General features: G+C 46.8%; 1 protein-coding gene and 1 long non-coding RNA gene across 2 annotated transcripts in view; one reads left to right on the forward strand and one right to left on the reverse strand.

Annotated features, from left to right (window-relative positions):
* LOC147649008 (uncharacterized) overlaps window positions 1–23,133 on the reverse strand; it is a 769,650-nt gene that overhangs the window by 456,630 nt on the left and 289,887 nt on the right. The gene's annotated exons all lie outside the window — the stretch shown is intronic.
* On the forward strand, window positions 11,071–20,848 carry LOC147649018 (uncharacterized). Its single transcript, XM_086865028.1, has 8 exons — window positions 11,071–11,663; window positions 13,033–13,386; window positions 14,301–14,600; window positions 15,951–16,138; window positions 17,632–17,752; window positions 18,393–19,043; window positions 19,339–19,452; window positions 19,823–20,848. Exons 1-6 carry the CDS (start codon window positions 11,150–11,152, stop codon window positions 18,461–18,463), a joined length of 1,548 nt encoding a protein of 515 aa, XP_086721154.1. The 5' UTR covers window positions 11,071–11,149; the 3' UTR covers window positions 18,464–19,043; window positions 19,339–19,452; window positions 19,823–20,848.

Genomic DNA, 23,133 nt, shown 5'->3' on the forward strand with positions numbered 1-23,133 from the left:
AAAGCTGGAAAACTCCCTGGAAAGGGGAAGAAGAAGATCTCGGTAATCCCGGTGCTGGTGAGAGCGGATAAGCCAAGCCAGACATCTGTGAGCTGTGGAACGGATCACGGATAGAGGAGCTGAGAGAAAGCTGACCCTCAGGTCAGGTAAGCCGTCAAAAGGGAGCAAAAATATGGGAAACATGTCCAAACCTGAGGGAGAGGTTTTGGCTGTCTTGGAAGCTACGGTAAAGGAGCACCTGATCTCTGTATCCACGGAGGAGCTTAAAAGCCTTCTATCCTGGGTACGGGCAGAATTCCCTAACGTGGATTCACAGAAAATTTTTACCCCAAGCCTGTGGGAGAAGATAAATGTGAGAATACATGAAAAAACCACTCTGAGAGACCAGGCAGCGACTGAACTTCTAACGGCTTCTGCAGTGCCTTATGAAGTCATGGCCAGTAAATGGGACTCTGGAACTCAGGCAAGGGACACGATGGCTCCAGAAAAACAGAAGGGTTTGTCCCAGTCAGATGTGGAATCCTTGTTCCCGCACGCTGTAAAGTCTGTGGCAGCCTTCCTGAATTCCACCGTAGCACAGGGAATGTCAAAGCCTGTTGAAAGCCCAGAGAAACAACTATACAGAGACGAGGAGGCGATTCTAAAACGCGGGCAGAATCTGCAAAAAGGGGCCTTGGAGCTTTTGCAAGAGTGTCTGAGCTCTCTCGGAGCTGTTCCAGCGCTCGGTGCGCTGCTGCAGGCAGAAGAGGGAGGGGAAACTTCCTTGGCCGCCTGCGTGCCGGCAGCTGAGTCCCTTTCCGGCCCCAGGGGGGTGGAGGGGACAGCCCTGTCCCCCCCGGGAGGGTTCGGGAGGGTTCGGCCCGACCCAGAGCGGTCCGGGACCTCCACGGGCACGGCGGCCCCTGCGCCCCGCCTGCCAGGGCTGGGCCTGCAGCCACAGCTGTCAGTCAAAGTGACGTCAGCAGTGACGCAACCACCGCCGCAGCTCCAGACCCCGCCTGCGGCACCGCCCCCAGGCGCTGCAGCGCCGCTTTTCAAATTGAATTGCCTTTGCAATACAGCTGCAGCACAGCAACAACAGCTGGGAAAAACAACAGCTCCACCGCAGCAGATGGTTTCACTGGATACCACACAAAGCCAAGAGCCTTTGGAGCACAGCCCTGCTCATGCACAGTTCTTTCACTCTACAAATCCTCCCACAGACATGGGCTCGGGGTTACGGGACAGGGCAATACAAAGTCCAGCATCTCTGGAATGGCTTCAGAAAAATAGCCGAGAGGCAAAAATCAAAAGCATTGTAAGATGCATTACTGGCTAATCTGCAAATGATTGCAGTCAGTTACGCTTCAGAAAGAAGCCCCTAATGAAGTGCCTTCAAAAGTGGATCAAAAAGTTTAAAAATGTTGCAGAATAGAATATATATGGATGTTGTATTTCTAATGATATCTGCTAGTTTTGTTTTTACAGAATAACAAAGAAAATGATGATACTTATGCATCCCAAAAATTTAAAAGATTTTTTTTCTGTTTCAGTATTCCCAATACATGAAAGTTTTGAAAATGTTATCTTCTCTATACATCTACTGATAATGTAATATTGTATGATGTAGAGTGATCAAGTATTATTACTGCAGTTACAGTTAATTTCTGCAAGATGCATTTTTTTAAAATTGAATTGAAAGATCATATGATTAACCCTACAGAAAAAGGATTGAATTACAGGTTTCTTTCATTTTTAACCTTTCCTTTCATTTGAGTAAGTGTATTGTGGATTTAGTTCAATACAGCTTCAGTAATCTCAAAGTTATGTTAACCATATATTACCCATTTGCTTGGTTTTTTGACAATTTTAATAAAGAAATTTTAATGTGAGTCTTTTTGTTATTAAAAAAAACAAACATATATAACAGCATATATACCAATTTAGATTTTGGATTTTAGTTAAAAAGTTAGACTTAATGTTTCTGAAAAGTACTACAAAAGCTGAATAGCAACTTGCCAAATCTGTAGTGTTGTATTTTTTTTCTAGTAAAACTGCACTCTAAAAATCCTAACAAATTTAAGCATATACCAAGCAAATTCTTGTTACAAATGGATGTTTTTAAGAACATCTGCAGTTATTATGGGTTATTCTCAAAACCAGATAACATAGAATGGTGATAAATTTGTTGCATCCCTATAATCTCTATAGTGAATCAATGTTCCTGTTATATTGTGTTCAAAGAAATGTATACCAAACTTTTAGTTGTCTTTTTTTTTATAATAACAGAGTAAGATTAAGTCATATTTTCATCTAATATAGATTAAGTGTTAATAAGATTAATCAAAGTTAAATTTCACTATGTTTAAATTTGAGTGTTTTTAGCTTAAGTTATAATTTTGGTATTTTTTGACGTTGTTTTGTTACTTATTTTTATCATAATTAATTTTTAACAAGTTTAAAATTTAAATTGCTTCATGTTTTATTGAAGACATTTGTTTAAACTGCACAGTTATTTTCCTGGAGAGATGAAGATGACTACAACTGAAACAGCTGTGACAGAACGCTGATGAACACCTACTTGTGGATAGCAGTGAATGCAGTCTGTGACACCCTTGATTTCACTGTAGGTTCTATTGTTTGTTATAATCTCTGCAGTTTTGGTTTTCTATAAGTTGCACAAAAAAAATAGTGATTGTTATTTTGTCATGGAGTGACTTTACCTTTAAGGTGGTTTTGGGAGCTAAGGAAGTTGAAGCTGCTGGTGGCTGATGGGAGTCTTTTCTCCTGACCAATTATCGGTCATTTCTAAGAATTGACAGCAGGTTTGACCATTAAAAATTTAAGTCAACCTGTGAGCACCTCCTTAAGATGCAAAGTCAGAGCTCTCTTGTTCTCTTTGTGTCCTGGCTGTGAAAGGTAACAGAGCTCCAGCTGGCTCCCGTCCCCGGCCCAGCCCATGCGGCCGGGCAGGGGCTGGGCTGGGCCTGCCGCGGCTCCCGGCCGGGAGATGGGGCCTGCGGGGCTTGCCCCGGGCTCTGGCCGGGCCAGGCCGCTCCCTGGCTCGGCTGCAGTTCTTGCCATGACAAAATTCACCAGAGACTGCCGAGTAAAGAAAGGAAAAAGCTCTTGACCTGTGGCAGGCTGAGACAGGGACCACACTCTCCAGAGCAGCCATGAAGAATCTTCCATCGCAGACAGCTCCAGCCGCTGCTCCGGCAGAGATCACAGAACCATCTACAAAAGCCGGGGCAAGATTTTAACCCTTTCTTTACCCAGATGAGACTTTCAGATTAATCTTTTTATCCAGAGAGAGAAAAAGAGAGTAATCAACATGTAAAGAGACTTTATAAACTATCAGAGACAGTAAAGAAAAGAAGCTTCAGAAAAGGTAGAGAATAAGGAGATGATTTATAAGCTGAAATATTTTTCTGTCAAAGCTATGGAGATGGCCAATAGAGTCTTGTAACAAGCTCCCTTAATTCATGACAGAGTATATAGAGAGGAATGGAGTGTTCAAAGTTTGGATTTTGAGCAAAAGGTGGAGTAATTGTGATACAGTGAGGTACTGGAACAGAGTGAGATAAAGTAATAGCTGAAGACTTGAGGCCTTAAGAGCCAATGAGAAAACTGCTTTCCAGGGAAGCTCACAGAAACAGATGAAGAGAACTTTTGCCGTTGAATAACTCATCCTTAAAAATGACACCCCTAGACTCATTGACCCATACACACCTCAGAGTGATGTGAAATGGGAGGAGTGAACTGATGGCAGATTTCCAGGCAGCTGGCATCAGAAAAATAGAAAACTACAATGGAAATAGCTTTCTTGTGGAAAACTGCATAGATTTGCAGAAGAAGACTTCTGTTTCTCTACAAAGACTGATGAAAAGGCTCTAGCAGGAATTGGGACTGTTTTGAACACCAAAGTTCCAAAGTTTTTTGTCTCTATGTTGTCATGTGAACAAGGGAATGGTGGGTAGTAGGGGATAAAAAGGGTTTTCTGGAAGTTTATTCTAGTTTTCTTATTCTTGTCGTTTTGTTAATAAACTTTCTTTAGTCCTTTTTAAGTTTTAAGCCAGTTTTGCTCTTCCTCTAAGCCATATCCACAGCAAAAAATTAAGTAAGTCTTCTAGTAATTTTTTAGTTACTGCTTTAAAACTACAACAGGGGGGAGGAAAGATTTCTGGAGGTTTTGTTCTTGTTTCTTATTCTTGTAGTCCTGTTCATAAAGTTTCTTTATTCCTATTCAATTTTAAGCCTGATTTGCCCTTCTCCTATTCCATATCTCACAGCAAGAAAGAAGGAAGTAATCTAGTGATTTTAGCTGGAGCTAAAACCCACCACTCTCAGCCACTCCTGACAGGACTTGTGCTCCAGACCCCTCAGCAGCCTTGTTGCCCTTCTCTGGACACGCTCCAGCCCCTCCATGGCCTTCCTCAATTGGGGGCCCAGGACTGGACACAGCACTCGAGGTGTGGCCTCAGCAGTGCCCAGCACAGGGGAAGAATCCCTGCCCTGCTCCTGCTGGCCACACCATTCCTGATGCAGGCCAGGGGCCATTGGCCTTCTTGGCCACCTGGGCACACTGCTGCCTCATGTCCAGCCTGCTGTCCATCAGTGGCCCAGCTCCCTTTCTGCCTGGCCGCTGTCCAGCCACTCTGGCCCCAGCCTGGAGCACTGCAGGCCTTGTTGTGGCCAAAGTGCAGGAGCCGGCACTTGGTCTTGTTCAACCTCACCTTGTTGGCTTTGGGCCCTGCATCCAGCCTGTCCAGCTCCCTGTGCAGAGCCCTCCTGCCCTCCAGCACATCCACACTCCCAGCCAGCTTGGTGTCAGAATGGTTCCATGAGGCCCTGCAGTGTCACAATGGTCTCCACGGTTCCATGACACTCCGTGGAGTCACAGTGGATCCTTGGTGCTTTGGGCCCTGCAGTGTCACAGCGGATCCTTGGTCCTTCTGTTACTATGGGGTTAAATGTTTCTGAATAATGTTTCTGAAAATCATGTAGAATTAGACCACAAGAATGTTTGGTATTAGGGATGGTCTAGCAAGCTGGAATGTTTGCGGTAACAGGAACTGGTGCTTGGGGTCTCCAAGATACCCACCCAGAGATAAGATTCGTACATGTTCCTACAAGGATGTGCTAACTCTTCATGAAGCAATATCGATCAAGTTACTGAAGGAATATTAATGAAGCAATATTGATAAGGTTGTTATAGTGATTACTACTACAGCTGAAATTGTATAAATATGTGCACTTTGGACAAAGACGATGGAGCTAGATTTGGGTTGCTGATACCCCTAGTTCCCACACACTTCAATAAAGCACCTGCATATAATCAATCTGTGATTATGTGTGTTCCTGAACGCTGACATTTTGGTGACCCAGATGGGACCCTGTGAGTGCTGCTGAGCGAGTTCATGACCCGATCACGCTCCAGCCGGCACCGAGGGATTCTCGGGGAGCCCATCCGGCCGTGAGCGTCTCCTCTGCTCACAACGTCCCTCTGAGAGAGGTAAGGTGCTTTTCGGTCTGCTCTGGTGCCTGCCGATAAGACGCAGCGAAATCTCCGCAGGGTTGGGCTGGAGGAATTCCTGGCATTGCCCAGGCGCCGTCTGTCAGACAAGTGCGAAAGCGTTACAGGTTCGGCAGCAGTGGTGTGTGGTGTATTGTAACTGTAACATGGAGAAGCTTAAAGGGATTTGAGGTGGCAATGCCCCTATAGCACGTACTTCTCCTTTGGGGTGCTTATTGGCACATTGGAAACAGGGTAACTTTGGGCAAGATTTACGTAAAGTTGATTGATTATTGTAATACATGGTGGCCAGGATATGACCTGGACAGTGTTGAAAAGTGGCCAAGAAATGGATCTTTGCAGTGTAACACCATTTTACAGTTGATGTTGTTCTGTAAGTGAGAGGGAAAGTGGGATGAAGTTCCATATGTTGATTTGTTTTTCTATTTGCGAGACAAGCCAGAATGGCAGGCTGAGTGTGGATTGATGGCAGTTAAGGCATGTGTGAGTGATAAATGTGAGGTTTGTGTAAAAGGAAAAGTTGTCTAGAGCACTTGGCATTAAAAGAAAGTTTGTGTCAGGGGAAAGAGATGGATGTTGATTTACAAGTGGTTTCCACAGAACCAAAAGAACCTGATTCTGTTTTGTCTGCCCCCACTTCACCCAATCCTATTTCACCCAACCCTATTTCGCCTAACCCCCCTTCACCTTTCCCTCTTTATCCTCCTCTACCGCCTTCGCCTGATCCTTCTTCTTTGGGAGATGATCAAAATCTAACTGTGATACAAGGAAATGTGAAAAATGCTGGGGAGGAGGATAGCAGTAGCGGGGGTGATGATAATAAATCAGCGACACCGGTGTCCCATCGGACTCGGTCAAAGCTTGCTCCGGTTCTGGGTAGAACGGGAAAAGTTCTAAAAGGGGAAATCTGAATGAAAATACCTGAATCAAAGACAGGACAAATTTTAATGATAAAAGAAAAACCAGTCCTTGCTATCCCTCGGAAATAGAGGATGCAGTAATTCCCTCTGTATGGGAAACAGACATACCAGGAAAATCTAAATTGGCACAACCAGTACATGTAGAATTAAAAGAAGGAGCAAAAGCTGTACAAGTTAAACAGTATCCTATAAAGGCGGAAGCATGAGAAGGAATAGTAAAGATTATTGAAAAGTTTTTGAAGTACCAAATTATAGAAGAATGTGAATCAGAATCTAATACACCAATATTTCCAGTGAAGAAACCAAATGGTGAGTACAGACTAGTACAGGATTTGAGAGCGATAAATGGAATAACTATAGATATTTACTCAGGGGTAGCTAATCCTTGCACATTGTTTACATCTGTGAAAGAGAAAGAGAAATAGAAATGGTTTACTGTAATTGATTTAAAAGATGCCTTTTTCTGCATACCCCTTGACAAAGAAAGTAGGAAACTGTTTGCCTTTGAGAGGGAAAATCCAGAAATGGAAGGAAAACCCAGCTCACCTGGACACGACTCCCACAAGGATACAAGAACAGTCCAACCCTATTTGGAAGCCAGCTGGTTAAAGAGCTGGAGATTTGGACCGAGAATGGGCAAGTTCCAAGGGAGCAATACCTGCTGTGACAGTATGTTGATGATATAGTGATAGCTACAGAGGAAAAGACAACCTGCATAAAGATAACAATTGAAATTTTAAATCAGCTGGTATGAGAGGATATAAGGTGTCTAAAGAGAAGGCACAAATTACCCGACAAACTGTGATTTACCTGAGATGTGAAATCTCACAAGGGCAATGAAAGCTGGGTACTGATCATATTCAAGCTATTTGTGCTATTCCAGAACCCCAGAACCTGCATGAGCTGCGAGTCTTCCTCGGGATGTGCGGATGGTGCTGCCTGTGGATCATGGACTATGGACTAACTGCAAAACCCCTGAATGAAGCCCACAAGACACAGCCGTTTACCTGGGGCAAACCACAGAAGGAGACCTTCCTCAAACTGAAGGAGGCATTGACAACAGCTCCAGCATTAGGACTGCCTGACCTATCCAAAGATTTTCAGCTGTTTGTGCATGAAAGACCACACCTAGCACTGGGAGTGCTGACCCAAGGTTTGGGAAGCTGGAAAAGGCTGGTAAGCTCCTTCTCCAAACAACTTGACCACGTGAGTGCTGGATGGCCTTCGAGCCTGTGGGCAGTTGCAGCCACCGTGATGCTGACACAAGAAACTAGGAAACTCACGATGGGTAGACACATAGATGTCTGTGTGCCACATATGGTGAGCACTGTTTTAGAACAAAAGGGGAGCCATTGGCTATCTCCAAGCAGGATGATGAAATTCCAGGTAATCCTGACTGAGCAGGATGATGTCACACTAAAGACAACTAACCTCTTGAATCCAGCTTTGTTCCTAGGTACCACAACTGAAGAAGGCCCATTGGAACACAATTGTGTGGAAGTGATAGAACACACCTGTTCAGCTAGAGCTGAAAGATGTCCCACTGGAACAGGCAGACTGGGAGCTGTTTACAGGTGGAAGCAGTTTTGTGGAGAACAGGACCAGATACCCTGGATATGCAGTAACAACAACAGGTGCAGTGGTGGAGGCAAAGGCCTTGCCAGCAAACACATCTGCCCAACGAGCACAACTGGTTGAGTTAACCAGGGCATTAGAGCTGAGTGAAGGGAAGAAAGTAAATATCTGGACTGATTCAAAATATGCTTTTGGAGAGGTGCATGTACATGGGGCACTGTGGAAAGAAAGAGGACTGCTGTCTTCTCAAGGCACACACATTAAACATCAAGATGCAGTCCTGCAAGTAATAAAAGCAGTACAAAAGCCTGAGCAAGTAGCAGTCATGCACTGTAAAGCTCACCAATCAGGAAGCTCCAAAATTCATGAGGGAAATCAGAAAGCAGACTGGACAGCCCGACAAGCTGCTCGAGAAGTGCAAACTGCAATGGCACTGATACCTTTAAAAACTCATGTATCTCAATTCAATTTACCTCCAGAACCAAAATATTCAATAGAGGATGAGAAATTGAGATGCTCACTGAATGCACAGAAGAATTCAGAAGGGTGGTAGGTGACTACACAGGGACAAGTAGTGGTACCCCCCTTGAGAATGAGAGAAGTTCTACAAATTAAACAGAACTAATGTCATTGGGGTGCAGAGGCATTGGTGAAATTGTTCAAACTAAATTTAATTTCAGTACAGATGTCAACAATGGCAAAATCAGTAATGTCAAAATGTGAAATTTTCTTGAAGAACAATCCAGTGGCTAGACAACAGGCACAATTGAGGAAAATTGGGGTAAGAGTAGAACCAGGAGATTATTGGCAAGAAGATTTTGTAGAATCACCAAGAACTCGAGGATATAAATATCTATTGGTAAGGGCTGACACATTTTCAGGATGGCCAGAAGCTCTTCCCTGTCACACAAATCAAGCAAAGGAGACAGTCAAGTGGTTACTGCAAGAAATCATTTCAGGATTTGGGGTGCCTCTAGGAATAGCATCAGATAGGGGCCCACATTTCATAGCCACAGCAGTGGGAGAGGTGAGTAGGTTTGCTGGGAATAGCTTGGGATCTCCAAGGTATTGGATGGACAGGTAGAGAGGATGAATCAGACCTTGAAGAGGCAAATCAGCAAAATATGCCAAGAGGCTAAATTGCAGTGGCCACAAGCTTTACCAATAGCACTGCTGAGGATTCGGATAGAGCCTCGAAGCGGGATGTCAGTCAGTCCTTATGAGATATTGTATGGGAAACCCTAGGAATCCCCTGAACCTAATCCAAAGGTACATGTTACAGGGAAGCAAGAGGTGTAGAATTATGTTCTTTCTCTTGGGAAAGGTCTAGCTCGACTTTGGAGCACCCTTGTGTGGAATAGGCCGCTGACTCTTGAGAATCCAGTTCATGGCATCCCCCGGGAGATGAAGTGTACGGTAAAAGCTGGAAGGAAGAACCATGAAAAGAAAGGTGGAATGGACCCTATCAGGTACTGTTAACTACCTTGGCAGCAGTCAAAGGAGCTGGACTGGATCCCTGGATACATTACACCAGAGTGAAGAAGGTTTCCCCTGCACTGTGGACTGCACAAACTGTAGGGCCAACAGAGCTGCAGATAAAGCGGGTTTGATTGTTTCAAATGTCTAGGTTGCTAGTGACTGTAATGGTGATTATTTGATGGCCTTTAGTGCCATCAGTTGGAATCAATGTTACCTTGAGATGTGAAATGCAAAAGATCAGCTGACAACTCTTCATTTTAGAATGAAGAGGGATGTGGCAGTGCAGCCAGAAACACAAGTGATAAAAGTCTCTAATACTATCCAGGCAGAAAATATGGTGATTGGAGTAATTAAAGATTTTGCCAACATGCAAAACACCAGCAAAATAACTGCCTGTCTGCCAATACCAAAGGCAGCAGGAGATCCAGTAAGTTGGGGAATTATAACATCAAAATTACCTGAAATACAAAAGAATAAAAGTGAAAATGTGAGCTGTGTATTGCAAATAGATTACGAGTACCAAAAGAAGACAGTGCTTGAAAATGCTGTGAAGCCAAAGTCTTCATCTCTATGGGATTGTCATGAAAATGGAGGAAAGTATGAACCAAAACTAGGCTGGTATGGGAAATTAGGGAATTATGGATAGTGTTATGAAGAGATAGCAAAGGTTATTAAAGAAAAGATTCCAGTGTCAAAATGGAAGTATGAAAGACAGGAAAGAAAAGATGGGGTTGAAGCTTGGGACAGTGCACGGTCAGTGAGAGTGCTTCAGAAATTCCAAGATATGGCAGATACCCCTTGGTGCATGAAGTGGGAAGGCTCTGAAACTGAAACAGGTCCAGAAGTATGGAACACTGCAAGCAGTAGTAGAATGGAAGCAGACAAAGTGAATTGGTGGGTATGGAACAAAACTTAGGACTTGTTGGAGTCTGAGATACAGAGTGTGTGCCCTTGTTTCTAATACTTAGTTCTAGGAGTCAAAGAAACACTGAATTTCATATGACATGAAATTCATGAGCATGTTTTCATGGTGATACATGAAAACAAATGTTAAAGTTAGATAAGAAAAGTGTAAGTGTGTAGATTAGAAAGGTTCTTAAATCACTGGGTGAAAAAGTAGTTTAGAGAACAGGAGACAAGATGCAGGATTTAGGGTGTTGTCTCTTGTCCTTCTCCTTTCCTCTTCATGTTCTTCTCCGAGGGGTTTTTGGGTAGTAGTAAGTGATTGGGTAAAAAATGCCGCAGGGCAGCGCACAGGTGTTGGGTCATTGGGTCAAATATTTATTGGAATAAAAGAAAAAGGACTCCTCTGTCTCCTTTTTGGACATAAACTTCCGACGTTTGTGGATTAATTTTCCTGACAATTGTTTCTAAAAATAACTTGAATAACAGGTGCAATTTAGTTAGCAAAAATCAATTCCATTTATTACAGTAAAAATCTTTGTCAATCAGTGGAATTCCTATGTAATTTCTCATTTCCCACATGCATTCATTTTTCACCTGCTCTTACCTGGCCTTATCTCCCCTCAGGCCCCGCTCGTCCTCGCCGAGTCCGGCCCGCGCCGGGGCCGCGCCGGGCGCGCGCGGGGCCGAACGCAGCGCCCCCCTCAGGCCGTTGCGCCGCGGCCGTTGCGGCGCCAGTCGGAGACAGATCGGTGCCATGGCGGAGCTGCCGCTGCCCGCCGGACTCAATGCCAGCACCTTCCCCGCCAAGCTGTGGCGCCTGGTGAACAGCCCCCGCGTCCGCTCCGTGCGCTGGGACAGCCAGGCCCAGGGCTTGCTCATCGACCGCTTCCTCTTCGAGCGGGAGCTGCTCAGCCCGGCCGGCGCCCACGGAGGGGGCGGCCAGGGGGCGGGGGCGGCCCCGGACTCCTTCAAAGCCACGCACTTTGGCAGTTTCGTGCGCCAGCTCAACCTCTACGGCTTCCAAAAGGTGCCGGCATGGCTTGGCTCAGCTGTGCCGGGCGATGCCGGGGCTCTGCTCCACTTTATGAACCCAAACTTCCGCCGCGACCGCCCCGAGCTCCTGCTCCGCATCAAACGCCTGACCAGGGCCAACAGGCAGAGACTGGCGGCGGGGCTGGAGGTGCGGAGCCGCCAGCCCAGCCGCCTCCAGCGGCTCCCCACGGAGCGGTCGCTGCCCGCCTTCCCCAGCGGGCAGCCGCCCAGAGCCGGTGAGACGGGGTGGGAGCTGCGGGCGCGGAGGGAGGCGTGGGCTTTGGCCGTGGGCGCTGCCCGGCCGGGCAGGAGCGGCCCCTGCCCGTGCTGGGGCTGCTCAGCGCTGCTGCCCCGGCCGGCACAGGGGCTGTCCTTGGGCAAGGCAGCTGTGCCGGCAGGGCCCGGGAGCTGTGCCGGGCTGCCGGGGGCTGCGGGACAGTCCCGCCGCGCCTGCGCTCGCCACACGCTGGCCCGCTCGGCCGGCAGCCGGCCCGGCCCTGTGCCGTGGCTGGCGCTGCTCATTGCGCGGCCCTGGGACGCTCGGGGAGCTCTCCGGGAGTGCGGCTGAGCCGAGGGCTTGGGCGTGCTCAGCCCCAGCGGGAGAGGGAGCCTCCTGTCCCATTTGGAGCAGAGGGGAGAAGAGCTGGCACTTGGGTTTCTGGCAGCTGCCTCCTGCCAAGGCTTGAACGGATAGGGGAGAGCTCAGTAGACAAGGAGCTGCTTGTTGCCAAGTGAATTCAATCCCATACACCCGTGTGTGTAGAGTTGTTTATTTCAGTGCTGGAGGTGAGGAGGATTTCTCCTCCTCATTCATCCACCTTTGTCAATTGCTCTGGTATATATTTAGTAATTATTGTTTGGTGTTACTATGTCATTATAACATATGGAACTAATAGACACAGTATATTATACACTCTGGAATTAATTTACATAGTATAATCTCATGGATATAGATAGTTCTTTTTCACTGTGCTTGTGCCTCCCCAATTTGGGGGTCGTTGGGGGTCTTTGACAAAGGCTTCCAAAGTCATCTTTGCATCTGAACTTTTCAACTTTTGTCTTCAGAGCATGCACAGCTACGGTGTTCCTTGGTCTGTCTGGTCCTAACCGGCCTAATTGCTTTATTTTGTGGCTAATTGACTTGACGTTTGCTAAGTTTTCATTAGTACTATACTTACCTATCTCTGAAACTGACCACCTGGTGAGATTTTCATTTTTTTTTTCCCGTCTCTCCAGCACTGAGCAACCAGTTATCCATATACTAGCCACCACAATGCATAGAAAGACGTCTATATCAGGTTAAATAGATCCATGAAGTTATCATTCAGGTTCTATTGATATCTGGTGATACAGATCTGTCAGGTTATATTGATATCTTATAAGTCAACCTATAGAAGCAGCTTGTAAATTTGACTTAAGTTCTATAGGCATCCAACCCCCCCAAGTCATGTGGTGATATTTTTCTTTCTCACCCTGTTTTGGGAGGAGGTGAGCTTTTGTCTTCCCTGACAAAAGCACAGTTGCTGCCAAGGGAAACACACCTGAGGAGCAGGAGTGACCCAGCCTTCCCTTTGCTTCCTTTCTTTTTCCCTCCCTGCTGCACAGCTCCCTTGCACCAGAAGCGCGATGCTGCCTCACCTGAGGATTCAGAGCTGCCTCCAGGCCCTTGCAGGAGAAATGCAGGTGCTCAGGAGAGTGAGGCTTCCCCAGCACCTGCCAAGAAAGTCTGTGCCACCTCTGCACTTATTGGGGCTTTACCAGTGGAACCATCAAGAGAGCTCATCCAGAGATTTAATCTCCGCAAGCTCACGGTTCCACTGGTTCGCCTGGACCTGAAACGCCATCCTGAGCTCATGGTTCACCTCACTCCAGTCGACCCTGAAGCTGCTTGCAGGGCCCTTGGACAGAGCAACAGCTGCTCATCTTCTCAGCAGCACAGCCCAGCCTGCCACCCATCAGGTAGGGAAAGAGTTTCTACCCTTCCTTTTCCAATAGCTCCTGGCAACTGAGCCTTTCAAGTGTTTTCCCTGAGTCCTCTGTCATGGCTAGATCTCAAGTGAGAATCACGGAGAAAGTTTACTACGAAGTGGGACTGTGAATGCCAAAGGATTCTCTGCTCTTCCTGTCCTTCCTGCAGATGTGGAGGTTGTTGTGGGCATTTTCCAGACAGCCTGTCTGCTGAGGTGCAAGGGCAGGGTGAAAAATATTGCCCGCCAGACAAGTGGTCAGTGTTAGGTGAACTCCCCTGTTTCTTGGAATGAAGTTCCACTAGGACGGTGATAGGATATTGCAGATGTTTCAGACTGACTGGCCTGCAAATCGGGCCATGCCATTGAAATGAGCTCTGTGTGCCTCAGAACAGCTGCAGCTGCAGAACATGGCCTCACCTACAAGGTTGCTTTTAGAATAAACTCCCAGTTGAATTTCTCAGTGTGTGCCTGAAGATGTGGGCTCTTCTTGGGGGAATGCACGTTCTGTGGCCTTCTGTGTTGAGAAACTCAAGCAGCCAAATCTAAAAGCTGCTGGGGAGATAGGGAAGGCTGTGATTCTAAAGTTGTTGTGTGCCTTTGGAGCAGAAGGGAGAAGAGCTGGCAGCTGGCTTTCTGGCAGTTGCCTCCTGCTGAGGAATGGCAGCGGGACACTTTTCCCAGACAGATGAATAAGTACGGGAGAGCTGAGTAGACAAGGAATTCGTTGTTGCAAAGCTTCAGAACATGAGAAGGGAATTTTCTCCTTCTCACCGTACTTGGGAGGATGGGAGCTTCTGTCTCCCTTGGGAGAAGTACAGTTGCTGCCAAGGGAAACACAGCTGAGGAGCAGGAGTGACCCAGCCTTCCCTTTGCTTCCTTTCTTCTTCCCTCCCTGCTGCACAGCTCCTTGGTGCCAGAAGCGCAGTGCTGCCTCACCTGAGGATTCAGAGCTACCTCCAGGCCCTTCCAGGACAAGTCCAGATCCTCAAGGGCGTGAAGCTTCCCCAGCACGTGCCAAGAAAGTGTTTGCTCCATCTGCACTTGGGGTTTCATCAGGCCAGCCAGGCACACACAAATTTCAATTCCAGCCAGAGCTCATGACTCCACCATTTCCTGCGCACCATCAAAGCACTTCTGCGGCCTCTCCAGAGAGAAGCAGCTGCACTTCTCCAGAGCAGCACTTGCCAGCCAACATCCCATCAGGTACGGAATGTGTCTCTCCCCTGGCTTTTCAGAAAGATCACAAAAAGTGACTGAAGTATTTTGCTGCGGTGCTCTGTCATGCGTACATTTGATTGTGACAATCAGGTGTCAAGGGTACTAGGAAGCAGGATCATGAATATCAAAACAATCTCTGTCTGCTTTTCCTGTCCTTGCTGCAGATTTGGAGGATGTTCTGGCCATTTTCCAGACAGCCTCTCTGTAGAGGTCAAAGGGCGAGGCAAAGAACATTTCTCCACAACTGGTCGGAGTCAGGTGAACTCCCATTTTTCTTTGGATGAAGCCAAACTAGGACTCTGATGGGATATTGCAGAGTTTACAGATTGTCTTTTGTTGAGATGAAATACAAGGGATGGGACCACCGTGCTTTGAGATGATTTATTGCTTAAGTAGCCCAATAAGAGATCAGTCCCGAGGCGTGAGATTTACAGGCAACAAGTCAACCACAGCTCAGGAAGTTACGAGTTCCTTCTCCACATGGCAATATATAACTTTTTAGTCCAGTAGACAGTTGACACAAAGTTTGTTTTCACTTGTTAAGCTCTTATCACCTTTACTTGATTTTGCCACACTGCGTCTGTCTTTTAACCAACAAGCTCACAGGTCACGTATTCACACACACTTCTGTTATAGTTCCTAGATCTCTAACTTACTTTGTAAATCACACTATTACACTTTATTCCTCCAACTATTTTACTTAATATAATTTCTTACTCTTGGCATATTCTTAGTTGCAATTGTAAGAACATAGGTTTAGAATTACTCTACCTAATGTCTGTCTACTTTCATCACTCCATCAATCCAGGCTTTTTCTAAGGCTGCAGATTTTCCATTTCCAACAGTCTCTCCCACAAATAATGCTATGAAATTTCAGTGCACGCTGGGAGTCCCCAGAACAGTTGCAGCTGCAGACCATGGCCTCACCTCCATGGTTGCTCCTTAGAATAAACTCGCAGTTGAAGTTTAGCATGTGTGTCTGCACCTCTGGCCTCTTCCTGGGTGAATGCACTTTCTGTGGTCTTTTTCGATGAGAAACTCAAGCAGCCAAATGCCAAAGCTGCTGGGAAGATGCAAAAGGCTGTGATTCAAGGTGATTATGTCTGTGTGTATGTCTAGATCGGTTTCCCAAGCCATACTTTATGTACACGTTGATTAGGATAATACTTTTGAAGGGGAAGAGCTCACTCTACCAATTCCCTGGGAAGTTTTTAATACCTTTCTGGAGTTGAGGTTGCTGTGCGCTTCCTGTGATGTTTGATCCAAGGCAGCAACAAAGCTCTGCGTCCCAAAGCCTCATTTTGGAGCCTCACCCATGTTTTTGGATTCTTCCAGCTGCCCCGGGCACTTCAGTCCCCAGTGCTCCAGCTGGCAGTGCTGGTTATGCAGCATGGAGAGCCCCAAGCTGGGTCTGGAGTACTCCTGGGGAAGAGGAATTGCCACCGCTGGATCTGGACCTTGTTCTGGAGACACTGGAGGAGATGCTTTCACCATCTGTGCCTGAAAAGTCTCCCTCTGCTCAGGTAACTCCATTGCACAAGGATGAGAGGGGCTGGACTGAGAGCTTCTGAATGTTGTTGCATGGCTGAGAAGCAAAGGCTTCTTGAATTCAGCTGGGAATGGACACGGAAAGATTTGCTTGGTCAAGCAAGATTTGCTAAGAAAGAGGGAATGAAAAGGGGGGATAGCCCTTAAGTGAGGATGAGAGGTGTTTGCCAGGTTTGGATGCTCCTTTTTCTGGGAAGAATCCCTTGTGCAGGGGCATTTGTGGGGAGGAGGTGGAACCTTGGTGGGTTCTAACAGGCTTTGTTTGATGGGAAAGAAGAGAAGAGCGTTTGGAAAATTGCCACTGAAGGCAGAGTGGGAGGGGCACACGAGAGGTACCAGCAGCAGATGTGGGCTCTGCCTCTCTTGGGCTGGAAGGCCAAGGCAAAGCAAGGGCTGGGCTGCAGCTGCTCCTGCAGCTGCTGCTGCTGCTGTGTGAGCCCTGCTATGCGTGTAGGCATTCCCAGAGCTGTGTGTGGGGATGGGCTGGAGCTGCAGCTGTCTTGCCCTCTCAGGAACCTGGTGCCTGCAGTCCAGTTTCCAGCTGGGAAATGCTCAGCTGGGCAGACTGGCCAGTTTTGCTCTCCATGTTCCAGAGCTCAGTCACCTTGTGGAATAAAGAGATGGGTGTTGCCAGACAGTCCCTGCAAAGCTGCAGCCTGCATGAGACTGTTGTGCTTCGGGCTGTGGTGGCAAGAGCACATCCCTGTGCCAGGAGCTAGCAGGACTCCATCCTTAGCGCCCACTCCATGGCTTGAGTGTCATCCCCACGCTCAACAGCCTTGTCAGCCTTGACAGCTCTTGGAGCGTGTTGGAGAAGTCAGTGTTTTGGACTGTTGAAGGCCTCTGGGGCCCAGAGCTCCTTGTTAGGAAGAAGGGATGAAGTGTGTGAGCCGTGGAGTCTTCAGGGGGCAGATGTCTTGGTTTTGAGGCCCCATGACTTGTGTGATTGGTGAGAAGGACAAGGTTGGTGCTGGCCATGAAATGGTTAAGGACTCCTTTAAGCCAAGGGGCTCCTCCTGTGTTGAAGAGCAGTTCAATCAGGGCCCATTAGTCCTTGTGTTTGACAGATTCCCTCTTGGACTTTGGAATCCCTTTTTTCTTAAGTCTTCTCTCTTCCCAGACTGGCCTGGAGTGTTCAGTTTCTGCATTGGCACAGGCCTTTTTTGCATCTTATTCTACAACTTTGCCAAAGAATTTCTCTCATTTCATTTAACATGCAGACCCATTGCATGGGTAGATTTATTCTTGAGGAAGGGCAGACTGGAGGTGGGGAGGGGGATTTTTTGGAACTGCCTATATCTTCTTGCCAAGTGCGATGAGCCTTTGTCTTCTGCAAACTCCCGCGTATATACCAGTTTTCAAAAGCAATTTGTTGGTGCACAGAAGGAAATCTGGCAGGCTCTGATTGTATCTCTGCAGAATCTATTGGCTGATCTTTGCGTTTCCTTCTTTCTGTTTTTCTTTTCAGGTCAATGCTAGTGTTGCCCGTGGCTCTTCAGGAGGGGAGGCTGTGAACAAGGCTGCAGCAGAGGGAGCTTTGCCTGCTTGCGGGAGCTGTGTGAACGTTGGCCAGGAGCCCGAGGAGCTTGGTAAGGAGTGAGCCCAGCGTGGTTTAGAGAGATGGGAGACAGCTGCTCTGAGCCTGCCTCTGACAGGAAGGGAGCTCAGAAGAGTTGAGTTCTTGTCTGCAGCAGGGTTGGTGCTTCCTGGTGCCTTTAGTTCCAATCCTGCACTGGCACAAGCTCCCCGAGCCCTGCCCCTCCATGCTTTTCCAGAGGCTCTGACACCGAGTCCTCTGCTGTGGCAAGAGAGCCGGCAAGAAACCTGAGCTGGTGGCAGTTGTGTCACCAAGCTGCGTGTCCCAATTGGTTCCCAGCTCACAGCAGCCTTCAGCTTCAGCCACTGCAGTGAGGACTGACGTCTCTGTGTCAGCCCAGAGAAAGAACAAGGCTGGGCTTCTTTGTGGCAGCTGGCACTGTCTGTGTTTCAAGCTCTCGGGGGTGCCATTTGCACTGGGAGGGTTGTGAATTGATTGGCGTACTTCAAAACTTCACAAGACTGGAAAACTTGGAAGGATCCCTGTTCCCTTTAAAGAGCAGGCTTCAAATTCTCAAGTGAGAGTGTGCCTTTCAGGCCATCTTTGACAGCCTTTGCTAGCAGGACAGTTTACTTGCAAAGGGAAAGCTACACGGAGGCCAGCATTGACTGAGAGTTGCCTTTCCTTGCCAGATATCCATGTGATCTACCTGGCCAGAAGGGCTGCCCTGCGTGGGAAGAAGGATCAGAGGGAGAGCCTGTGACCATCGGGCAGGTGGCATCCCTCTGTTTATAGATATAGTTAGAGATGTTTTATCTTGATTTATTTATCCATATAGTTATAAGTATAGATTGATAGAGTTGTATTTATACGTGTATCTATTTCTACATCTGTAGAGTTTGTATGTATAGTTCTGGATGTGATAGGATTTTATTTCTATGTATACAGTTAGATTTACAGATTTTCAAATTTTCATTTATATATGTAGAGAGTAACATTTATATGCGCACACAGTTACATTTCTAAATGTGCATAGTTATTTAGTTCGAGTTATCTGAATGTATAGGTCGATAGATTGAGCTGTGTAGGCTGCATTTTTGCCTCTTTCCCCCTTGGCTGTCTTTTTCATCTCTTGTTTTTCCCACTGTGCCCCTTGTGTCCCCCTGTGCTGGGTCCGAGCTGGGGCCGGGCCAGGCGGAGCAGCAGTTGCAGCCCTGGCTGTCCCTGGAGCGGTGGGAGCTGCCGCTGGCCCCAGGCACTGTCCTGTGAGGAGCTGCTGAAGGACGCTGAGACTGAGGGGGCTGAGAAGGCGCTGATGCTGAAGGGACCTTGCAAACCTTGAGGTGTGAGGGGCACTGAGGGCTGTGGGGGAGCAGAGGGCCATGGTGGCACTGAGGTGACAGAGGCACGGGCTGAGGGCTGTGCCGGCTCTGAGGGGACACAACGGCTCAGAAGGGACTGAGCGGGGGGAGAGGCCTGGGAGAGGCCCAAGAAACTGAAGAGGGGGCTGGGGCTTTGCCGAGAGGACGGCGGGGCTGAGGGGATGGAGGGGGCCAGGACGGAGCACACAGAGCTCAGGGACTGCAGCTCTGCCAGGCCTTGCAACCAATTGCAGAGCCTCCACTTTTGCCACCACAGCTGTGCTGAAGAGCTTAAGGAGAGCCAGACACTGAGAGGAGCCAGCAGGGAGAAGCTGAAGGCCTGGAGCAAGAGCAGTGAGCAGGGATGTGCTGGGGCCACGCGAGAGCCTGGGTGAGGCCCCAGGGCTGGTGAGGCCGGGCAGGGCTGAGGGTGGCGTGGGCTTTGGCCGTGGGCGCTGCCCGGCCGGGCAGGAGCGGCCCCTGCCCGTGCTGGGGCTGCTCAGCGCTGCTGCCCCGGCCGGCACAGGGGCTGTCCTTGGGCAAGGCAGCTGTGCCGGCAGGGCCCGGGAGCTGTGCCGGGCTGCCGGGGGCTGCGGGACAGTCCCGCCGCGCCTGCGCTCGCCACACGCTGGCCCGCTCGGCCTGCTTGTTCTTGCCAACCCTCCTGGGGAGGCTCGGAGATTTTCGCTTCCCTGCTGGAAGTGCAGCTGCTGCCAAGGGAAAGGTCCCAGCACTGACTCGCTGTTCCCTTTGCCTCCCAGATGTCCCATCTGCTGTCCCTGTCCAGGAGAGCTGCTCTGCATGGCAGGAAAACACTGAGGGAGAGGCTTTGAAGATGGGGCGGCTGGGATCCCTCTGATGATTGCTCTGCTTAGAGATGGATGGCCTTGCACATAGACAGGGATAATGACGTGAATATTTACATGTGTGTGTTGCTGTTTGTATAGGAATGTTTCTGTACCTCTGTCTTTATATCTATGGATGTATGGTATATCTATATATGTACATATATATTTGTAATTACATCTATGGTCATATATGTAGCTAAGTATACAAGTTTGGTGTTAGAACTCTCTTTAGTTCTATTTCCTGTGTATAGAGTTGTGTAGGTACCAATTTCTATTGATGTGGTTGTAGGTCTATGGCTGTTTAAATAGGTTTATTGGTATTTATGTAGAAAGATACATCTATTTTTATATGTACATTTATCTATTTCTAAATAGAATTCTTTTGACATGTGTATCCAGATGGATAGGTGTATATTTGTACCAATGCAGTTGTATGGATATTTAGATTGGGACAGTAACATTTGTATATTTTCAAATAGTTTTGTTTTATATGTCTGTATATATATTGTATAAAATATATAATATTTATTCTGTATTTCTATCTGTAGATTGTTATATATGTATATCTAGAGGTATTTAGTTCTATTTAAAAATGTATGAGGTGGTATAGTTGTATAATTCTATCTATCAAATTCTATGTACAGGATTATTTAGAGGGATACACTGATATTTTTGTATTTCCATGTGGGCTCTAAGCTTGTAGTAATCTGTAATAAATTAAGTTGTTAAACACCTCATTGATCTTTGTCTGTAGTGACTTGTAGAGGTTATCAATAAGTGAAGTTTTTGCTAACTGAAATTGGTATTTGTATATTTTTACGTGGCATTGTTGTGCTAATATAATAAATGACTTTTTTTAAACTTAATGGAGATTTTGATAGTTGTGTATTGTCAGCGCAGGTGTAGCAATTTGTAATAAATGACATTTTTCAACTGAAATTGATTCATGTGTATTTGTAGCTCAGCTGTGCAGCTGCAGCAATCTGCAAGCAATGACATTTATCAGCTGAGATGGGTGGTTTGTGATTTGTGCTCTCCAAAGCAATGGGCAGATGGAAATGCCCTGACGCTGGAGGATTTTGGTGATGAAAATCTCCAGCCACGCCCAGCACATGCCCCACTTGCGCTCAGGCTGGGCAAGGAAAGCGCAGATTTGGGATGGCAGCAGAGCCACACGTTGGCTCAGAACTCGCTGCACAGGCCTGCTGAGAAAACTCTGGGACTCTGCTGCGCGTACAACTCCAAGCAGGAGGCAGCGGGGCAGGAGAAAGCATTCACAATGAAAAAACAAAGAGAAATTATGTCCAAACAGATGTGAGGATACTCTGGGAGTTTGATCAAATGCTCTAACTCACCACTGCCTAGGCTCATCTTCAGCAAAACTAGTTTGTTCAAAGCTGAACACCTTCCAGGAAAGAGAGATTGCTCTATCTTTGGTTCAGGAATGGCACGGTGACCAATCCCAGGTCACTCGGTCCATTTGCACCCAACACCAATGTGATGGATGGCAAAAATGGCATTTATTGCTGGAGAATTTGACACTTTATAACCTAGGTTCACAGTGTCACTCCCATCTGCTTTCATCACAGCTAGGTGCTATTGGCTAATTACGGGGGTCATTACCATAAACTATGGAGGAGGGGGGTGACTCCATCTTTCCGTTACATCCCGATATCTTCCGACCGCCGGGCCCTAGCTGACCACATTTCCCCCCCTCCTAATGCTTAACTAAATTTGCTAGAATATGAGTTGTATTAGTCTTCTAAGTTCTAATGTTATTTTATGTATATCTGTTTTTAATCATTTTATCTAATTTATATTATGAAAAGTTTTAAAAGTAGACATAATAGACTTGAGTAAAAATATAAGGTGCACTATACTTAAGTAAAAAGGTTAAATACTTATTAAATCGATACCGCAGTGTTTCATTAACAAACAATAAGGCACAGGAGGTGACCAAGTGCATTCTTGGAGCATCTGCTGTCTTTCTACAAACAGGATGTTGACCCTCTCTAGTTGGCTCTTGACAAAAGACACAAGCTCATTTAAAACATGGTTCAAAGTTTAGCACCAGTAAGATCATTATGATTGGCCCGATCAGAGTGGACACCAGGCTGGTCAGCCACGGAGACTGGTTAAACAGCAATTCAAACCACCCTTGTTGAGCCTCTCTATCTCTCTTTCTCTGGGCTAATCTTTCCCTCAGTTCAGCCATAGAATCTCTGACCGCTCCGGTGTGATCAGCATAAAAGCAACACTCTTCTTTCAGGGCGGCACAGAGGCCTCCTTGCTGCATTAGCAGAAGATCTAGCCCACATCTATTTTGTAAGACAACCTCAGAGAGTGAGGACAGTGACTTCTCTAAAAGAAAGATGGATCTTTCAATCCTCTGCAGGTCCTCATCGATTGTCATCTGCAGCTGAGAGAACCCTTGCTGTTGGGTGTCTCCTTAGGGACTTTTAGATTAGGTTCTTTTTCCCTTTCAACTGAAGATTGACGAGAGGGAGGCAGTTTTCTCTTGTTCGGTCTCAGTTGTTCATTCTTCTTTTATCAGCATTACAATGTACAAGGAGCTATGTGCACTGTGATAGAAAAGGGTAAAATGGCTAACAAAGATCCTCTTCAGGTCTTTTATATATCCATTTACCCAATTAACAGATGCCAACTCAATTATTTTTCTTAGTGACCCAAAGACCCAACACCTGTGTGCTGCACTACGGCATTTTTTACCCAATCACTTACTACTACCCAAAAACCCTTAAGAGAAGAACATAAAGAAGCAAGGAGAAGGACAAGAGACAACACCCTAAATCTTCCATCTTGTCTCCTGTTCTCTAAACTACTTTTTCACCCAGTGATTTAAGAAACTTTCTAATCTACACACTTACACTTTTCCTATCTAACTTTAACATTTGTTTTCATGTATCACCATGAAAACATGCTCATGAATTTCATGTCATATGAAATTCAGTGTTTTTTTGAATCCTAGAACTAAGTATTAGAAACAAGGGCACACACTCTGTATCCCAGACTCCAATACCAGAGTGAGCTAGTGAGGAAAATGCCTGGCCTGGCTGGGCAGGGAGCTTTTGCAGGAACTCAGGAAAAAGATGAGGGTGCATCACCTTTGGACAGAGGGACAGGAAACTCAGGAAAAGTTTAAGGATGTCGTTAGGTCCTGGAGAAAGAAAAGTAGAGAGGTGAAAGCTGAATGAGAGCTTAAC

The sequence above is a fragment of the Cyanistes caeruleus genome, chromosome 28 (assembly GCF_971803275.1).
Source record: "Cyanistes caeruleus chromosome 28, bCyaCae1.hap1.1, whole genome shotgun sequence".
Lineage (NCBI taxonomy): Eukaryota > Metazoa > Chordata > Aves > Passeriformes > Paridae > Cyanistes > Cyanistes caeruleus.

Bases quoted from the DNA above. Each gene is read 5' to 3' on its own strand.
- LOC147649018 (XM_086865028.1), top strand. From the start codon at position 11,150: ATGGCGGAGCTGCCGCTGCCCGCCGGACTCAATGCCAGCACCTTCCCC. The intron at 14,601-15,950 runs GTACGGAATGTG...GGATTCTTCCAG, and splicing joins GCCAGCCAACATCCCATCAG to CTGCCCCGGGCACTTCAGTC. The intron at 17,753-18,392 runs GTAAGGAGTGAG...TTTCCTTGCCAG, and splicing joins CCAGGAGCCCGAGGAGCTTG to ATATCCATGTGATCTACCTG.